Source organism: Ambystoma mexicanum, chromosome 2p (assembly GCF_040938575.1).
Source record: "Ambystoma mexicanum isolate Mex_15411 chromosome 2p, UKY_AmexF1_1, whole genome shotgun sequence".
In the NCBI taxonomy this organism is placed as follows: domain Eukaryota; kingdom Metazoa; phylum Chordata; class Amphibia; order Caudata; family Ambystomatidae; genus Ambystoma; species Ambystoma mexicanum.
Genome location: NC_090923.1, coordinates 588,140,975 through 588,148,175, shown reverse-complemented (window position 1 = coordinate 588,148,175; position 7,201 = coordinate 588,140,975). Strand labels below are relative to the sequence as shown.

General features: G+C 42.3%; 1 protein-coding gene across 1 annotated transcript in view; it reads left to right on the top strand.

Annotated features, from left to right (window-relative positions):
• The first annotated feature begins 1,106 nt into the window (after positions 1-1,106).
• Positions 1,107-7,201, top strand: part of LOC138566579 (zinc finger protein 345-like) — a 187,046-nt gene continuing 180,951 nt past the window's right edge. The window contains exon 1 of the mRNA XM_069644084.1: positions 1,107-1,312. Coding sequence (XP_069500185.1) covers positions 1,224-1,312 — 89 coding nt within the window. The 5' untranslated portion in view covers positions 1,107-1,223. The remainder of the gene's footprint in view (positions 1,313-7,201) is intronic.

Below are 7,201 nucleotides of genomic sequence, written 5' to 3'. Positions count from 1 at the left end.
TTGGCTGCTTTCTTGTTTCGTGAATTGATTTTCTTGTTTGAAACAAAAGTTTGTCTCTTGAATTCAAACTGAAGTTTAAAAAAAAAATAAATAAGATATGAAGTACGAAAGGCTCAAACTTTATGGGCGTTGTAGTTTATTCTTTGTTTAGTATATATTAATGCTTGGTTTTATGCTGCCCGAGAAGTAAAGTTGTAAGAAAGCATAAAACTTCACCTCTGTGTCTTAAATAGAATCATAACTTCCTATAAGGATAGTGTTGAAAATCTGAATTCTTTAACATAAAAGGTGCACACCTTTTATATCTAGCTGCAATGTTATAGGGCCATCTGTTCTTAGTATATGCTTTTTTGTCATGTCCTCTTTTAATTGGGAAAGAAAAATTTAAATGTGCACATTTTACTCACAGCAATATGAAATATTTATAGCCATTCAGTTTTCCCAAGCTGCGACTGCTGGTCTGCAGTTTGCACCTTATTGTCCCCTTCCACGGTTCTAAAACGTAAATGGGTCGGTCATTGAACTAATGAATCGGCTAGATATTGCTTCACTTTGTACGATTATATGCGTGTTCAGCTTGTGTGCTTAATCAAGAACGTGTCTCTGTAAATTTGACGCTTGCAAGGTGGGATCGATACTTTTTAAAAAGGGAAGCATTTAATAGACAATATAAGCAGCAATAGTTGGTATTGGGGCGGGGTGCGTAAAAAATATTTCGAGGGGTGCGTAAAAGATATTTCGACTCAATCGGGCGGGGGCTATCGGGATAAAAAAAGACTTTCTGTGGTGACAGTCTAAAGCTTGCATTGGTCAATTAATTAAAAAAAAGTTATAGTTCACGGCTCTGTGAAGTTTGGTGAATTCCTGGGAGTACGTGCAGTGCCTTCCTCTGGTCCTCGGAGAAAGGCATATGTACACACTGCTCACAGCTATGGGGAAGGAACACCACTGAAGCTGCATTCCACCCTCACTGCACCGAGTTCAGGAAAAAGTACCAGTCTCTGCCCCAAGGAAAGGACTGCAGTCAGAGGACAGACGGCATACTATACAACGTGACTTCTGGCGCGTAGATCATGTGATGTAGATGTTTTTGCTAGGTCCGTTCTTCTAACGGGAACTTGTTTCCACCATCTTGTATTAGTGTAGTGGCAAATTGCTTTATCAGAGCCGGCGTACGCACTGAATGTGACCGACAGTCCTTTTGTTATAGTTTCAGGATTAAAATGTCGCAATATTGTGTGGTTGAAAACTGTGGAAATCGCTGCAAATCTAAATGCTTGGATTCCCGGGGGAGACCCGTTACCTTCCACAAGTAAGTCTGTCTCTTGACGTTCTTTAGGTGTATTAAACGGTATGGTGTAGCATGGGAAAGTTGAGAGGAGTAATAGTTATGAGAAATTGGTATTCTTGTGTCCATTTTACCGACCTGCAGTGGTTCCAAAAGTCTGGCAAATCTCGGATTTCTGTGGGTCTGGTTGCTTATTTTTACTGCCAATTCTAAATTTATTTTTGGATTGAGGGGACATTACAAAGTAAGTGTTTGGTATACCAGTAGTTATTGAAACTGTTTTATGTAGCGCAAACACACCATAGCACATCGATACCATCAAAGCGCTCATATGTGATTACATGTCATGCGCTCACTGTAACCTGTCAAATACAACTACAAGCACTGTACAGGGAAACAGAATGACATGAGCGAATGTAATGGTACTCGGAGCTCTCATGTTTCTTATTTCCATGTGTGAGAGAGTCACTCCCCAGTTGTTTTTTCCATTTGGGAGTAAGGGCTTACAACCCCAGAATATAGCAAGAACAAGATGGTACTCGGTGGCTTCACAGCTCATGGAATTGAGAAACATGAGAGCTTTGGGTGCCCAATGTATCGGCTTCGGAGGGATGATTCGTTGAATCCGCACTGACGCACGATTTGTAGTTGTGAAGGGTGGGTGGCTTATTGTCTGAGGCAATCCATTAACCTGTTAGCTATTCATGTGGGTCAAGTGGAGTAGTACCCCAACCTCCAGATAGTTGTCTTGGACTGGTAGAACCATAGAACGTTTTTATAAACATTGACTATTTTGGTGCACGTCAGGCTTAAATGCCCCCCCTTCCATACATGTTCTCGATAGGTGTCTCAAAGAGACAGTGGCTGTGGCAGTATACGATTTCAGACTGGACCCCCAGCAGAAAATGGTAAAAATGTACAATCAATAGATTATATATGTTTACATAGAATTCGGGAGAGGCGTCATGGTTTCCTTCACTGGTTGCCTATAGATTCCTTGCTGCCAAATTGCTCGCCCTCCCCCGTTGTTACCTCCACTCTCCAGGGTACTGATCACTTGCGATTTGCTTCTCTTCACTTGTGACGTACTCCCTCCCCACCTTATGACTTGTGAAGCTCGCTGTTGCTTCCAGGCTCAATAAATACCCTAATAATAATAGTTTTGTCGTCATGCTGGGTGTGACTCTTAGTTTTTATTATTCCTATTATGATTCCAGAGCTTGAAATGTTTCCAGTGAAAGAGCAAGTTTACATCAAAGTGTGAACAGAAACCAAAGCACACAATCGCTTCGAAGATGCATTTTCTATTTTTTTTTGCATAGCAGTACTCTAATATCATAAATCCCATGTGCTAACAACTGCAGCCTGCAACTGGACAATTCGAATTCCATTGGGATTCCGGGATAGACCTTTTTGCTTCCAACTAACTCTTAACAATTGTTTCTTTGTGCTTAATAATGACATCATATCTCCAATAACTTCCTCGTGTTCTTATGGTCTTATCTCTGGTTTCTTATCCAGGTCTGTGATAATGCAGGCACATGCAAAGAAACCTAAAAAGCGATTACCAATAAGAACCATCAGTAATATTTGGCTGTCTCCTTTCTGCCTTCATCTGGCATGTGTAAGTTATGTTATGTTAGTCTTGAGCTTCACCTGGGTGCACGGTTTCCGCTAGGCCATTTATACTTGATTGTATTACTTATTGGCACAATGTCTGGGTGCAAAAGTAATCCATGCACCTCCTGCATTTTCTCTAAAAATCGGTATATAAAAAAAAAGAAATCTGCAATCTTTTGGAAATGTCCTGCCACATAAGATTCACTTATATAGATGTTTGCTCATTATTAATTGGTACAATCATGGTACCTCAACCACCTCTCTTTCTACAGTTCTTACTCTACATATGCAGCCCCAGAATTCGGTAGCCAAATTAATATCCTCCATTATGATCTTAAAATCCTCTTTCCGTTTGGTCAAAATTGAGATCTCATCTACCACACTTCGATTTCTGAGTGCTTAGGGAAGTAAGACTGCAACGCACCAGTGTTTATCTTCTTGAGTTTATTAGTGGAATAGCAAACAACCACACAGACACCACTCCGTCTCTCCCAGCAGCAGGAACAACTGCTCTCCAACTGCCCCTTGGAATCCAAACACTTTCTAGTTTCTCTCATTCTACATACAATACCTACCAACATTCTGCAAGATACTACACATTCCCCATTCTAAAAACAAAACAAACATACAAAAAACAGAACAAAAAAGAAGTCAAAAGCAATCAAATTTCCTAACTTCTATGTAATTTGTAATTGCAATAATTGTGAACTGTTCCAAGAGAATTCTATTTCGTGTAAACCATGTAATCATGAAACTTACTCTTTTACTTCTCGTGCTTCTCCTCACTCTTTCCAAACTTAACAATTCCATTCACATCATCTTATCTTTTTTTCTCTTTTCACTTCTATCCAAATATGCCCCGCCTTCCTTCCACATCAAATAGTCCCAATGATCCCACAACCTCTCATTCGTCTCAATAATCCTTCCTTCAACACTGCCATACTCTATTGAGATTCCACACTGTCCCAACTTCCACTTCCACCGCATTCTTAAAGCATTGCACCACTTTCATGGGACCTGAAAACTTGCATACCTTTCCTTCCTTCTCTTCCCTTCATCACGTTTACAAGGTCACCTAATAAGATAGTTTATTGATTTTCCTAATTTTGTTAATGCCACCTTTAAGCCTTTTATCATGATATTCTGTGTTCTTAATCTGTGTCTCCAACAGTTTATCCGCCACAGAACCTTCACACACTCGAATACCTAACTTCTCATTCACCCATGAGGGTGAAAACCTACTATCGGGTTCTCTACCTCTCATAAGTGGGAAAGGAGACGCTCCAGTAGGATGGACTGTACAGCATCGCTCTCATACTCCACAACAAATCACCCTCATTTCCTTCCAATTGAGACCATTTGCTAAGGCCAGTTATAAACACTCACCTACCACTCTATTCAATCTTCACACCATACCATTTGTTTCTGGGTGATATACAGAAGAGTGCTTCCATCGGAAACCCGTTTTTGTAGCAAACTCTAATCTCCTTAGGACTCTTGTCACTCAATACTACTTTCCGCACACCCTCCCTTCTGAGACAAAACTGTACCAAGGCCTATGCAACATGCATCCACCGTGATTGATTTCCTTCCTGGAACAAAACAAAGGGGCTTTGCTTATGCATTTCTTTACTTCATTAACAGCCTGCTCATGATTGTGCTTCCATTCAAACGTAGCTTTCCTTTTCATAAATTCTCTTAATCGGTGAATAATATCAGCAAAACCTTCAATAAACTTGTAATATTCAGCCAAGCACAAGAAAGAATGTAATTCCTCCTTGTTGCTTGTATATGGTGCTTTCTCAATCGCCTCCATCGCTTTTAATCTATTTTTGTGTCCTAAATACTCCATTTCCAATGTACCAAATCTGCACATGCTGTGTTCCACCATTAACCCTTTCTCTTCCAATTTACTTAAAACAATAATGATCTTATTATGTTCCTTCTCACCTTGTCCATACACCAACATGTCTTCTTGAACCCCTGCTACTCCATCTAAAGGGTGTCATGACTCTTTGGAACACAGCAGCCGCTGATGCAAGACCAACCGGTGTCGGGCAGAAACCTGTGCAGTTCCCTCTGGGACCACTGCAAAAGATTTAAGACTACAGGTGTTTGGCAGTAAACCCACTTGGTAGCAGTCTGTACCACACAGATTCACTTGGTAGCTGTGGCTGATCAGTCAGACTTCCCTCAAGAAGAGTTAGGCAGTATACAGAGTATTCACAATAGGTCAAAAGAACACAGTAGAACAAGTAAACACTGACCAGGGCTTGGTGTAAAAGAGATATAATTATTTATTTAAAACCACATCTAGAAAAACACACAGGCACTAATAGTAAGCAATTCAAAAACACGGTCACTAAAAGATATACACTCCCTTAGAAGAATATTAGACAAGTCTTAAGTAAAGCCCCACTTATTTTCAGACAGCGGTGAGCGCTTAACGTAGATGGCACTCTAATGATTCGTTTTAAAAGGGAGAGAAAAGCAGAGAATAAATTGAAACAGATCCCAACATTTTTTCACGAACACAACAAGAGAGGAAGGCAAAGTAAAACCGTGAAGTTAGAGTTCAGTAGGCTGGATCCACTTTAAGAGGATCAAATGAAATGTGTCCAAAGTCACACGGTTGCAGTGCACAAAAGTCTTGAAAAGGTTCAAAAAGAGTTGGACCAAAGAAAGGGACCAGTTAGAAGGTCAAGGCGGCCAGTCCAGAAGGTTAAGGGGTTATTATTACCTTGTAGCAATCTTTAGAAAGGGAGGCCTGGCGGACACGGTACCTTAAAATGGTGAGAATACTCCAGCGGAGGCAGTTGTTCCTGGCAGCGGATGCAAGTCGGTGCTTCGCCCGGGGGAGGAAGACAGGAGTCCGTTGCACTGCCTGGGAAGAAACCAGCCGCAGAGTTTCTCAGGTAAAAGGAGCGGTCCTTTGATTCGCGGTGCAGTGGTAAGTGGCTATCCGGTTGCTGGGGTGCTTCGCACGGGCAATTCGACCACAAGCTGGTCTGGGATGCGAAGAAAGAAAGGAAAACTGGTTGTGCCCACCAGTCAGGGGAAGAAGCCTCTCCAGCCGGGAGATCTTCTCTGTCGTCGGGAAGTGGTGAGTCGGTTCCACAGGGCTCCACTGGTGGTGTCGTCGTGGTAGGTCGGCTCAGCTTCTCCCTCGTCGGATTCTCAGGTCCTGTGGCGACTTCTGAAGTTCCAGTCCCCAAAGCCCTGCTTTTATGCAGCACACCCCCATTCACTCAGCCTAGCTCTCAATCAAACATGGGCTCACCACTTGGGCCAATCACACAAGAGTGCGACTTGAGTTACCAAAGGTAACTCAGTCCAGGGTGCCTAAACACCCTGTGGTACCCAGACAGAGTGGCGCCACTTTTGGAGGCTTGTGTGGAGAAGCCCGCCAAAAAGTGGAACAAAGGGCTCGACTTGGGTTGGAGTCACAGAAGAGAACACAAACGCCATTTTAGAATCGAGTCCTGGCAAAAAATACCAACCAGTGAATTAATATTAAATAAATAAACCGGCGGTATGCTCGAGGCTATGAGAATTAAATAATTAAAGTTGGTAGCCTCGAACAATGGGAAAATCCCATAGGGATATATTCGCGGTCGAATATAAAAAGTAGTATCCACTGCCACCAGCCAAAACTCGATCAGGGGGGACGGAGACGTGCCCCCTCGACTAACAGACCCCGGGGCAATCGAATTGCCCCAACCAGTACGTCCACAATATGATGGTTTGTACTGGTTCTGTTAATAATTTGGGACTAGTAAAGCCAATGGTGACTTGACATGCCCTGGGAGACAGTAGTCAGTCCCAGGGTATGGAGTCTATGGTGGGGTGTCACTGCACGGAGGGTGCTGTGTAACACACATAGTAAAAACACATGAGACCCTATGGAGTAAAGGACCCCATAGCCCATACAACACGTTAACAGTCAAAGGAACACCATAAATCATGTCCAAGAGTGGGAGAAAAAGAGTCTCACTCTTGGCAGGCGATAAAAACATATTCTAGAAATCCAGCAAAGCTGCTGGAGGACTCACTAGGTTAGGAAATTCAGCCTAAAGAGAGAATTCTCCCTAACAACCGGCATGTAGCAGTACAAACTGAACAGTGTAATAATGTAGCATACTTCCTCGAGTCTGGGTGCAACTATATCTGGTGATACGCTTCTGACAAATCAATCGTAGAAATCATGTCTGCCTTCTCTATTAAGTTTAACATTTCAGATATAACACTTTTCCACAACAATCGCCCTGTTCAACTCCCTTGAATCCATGCACC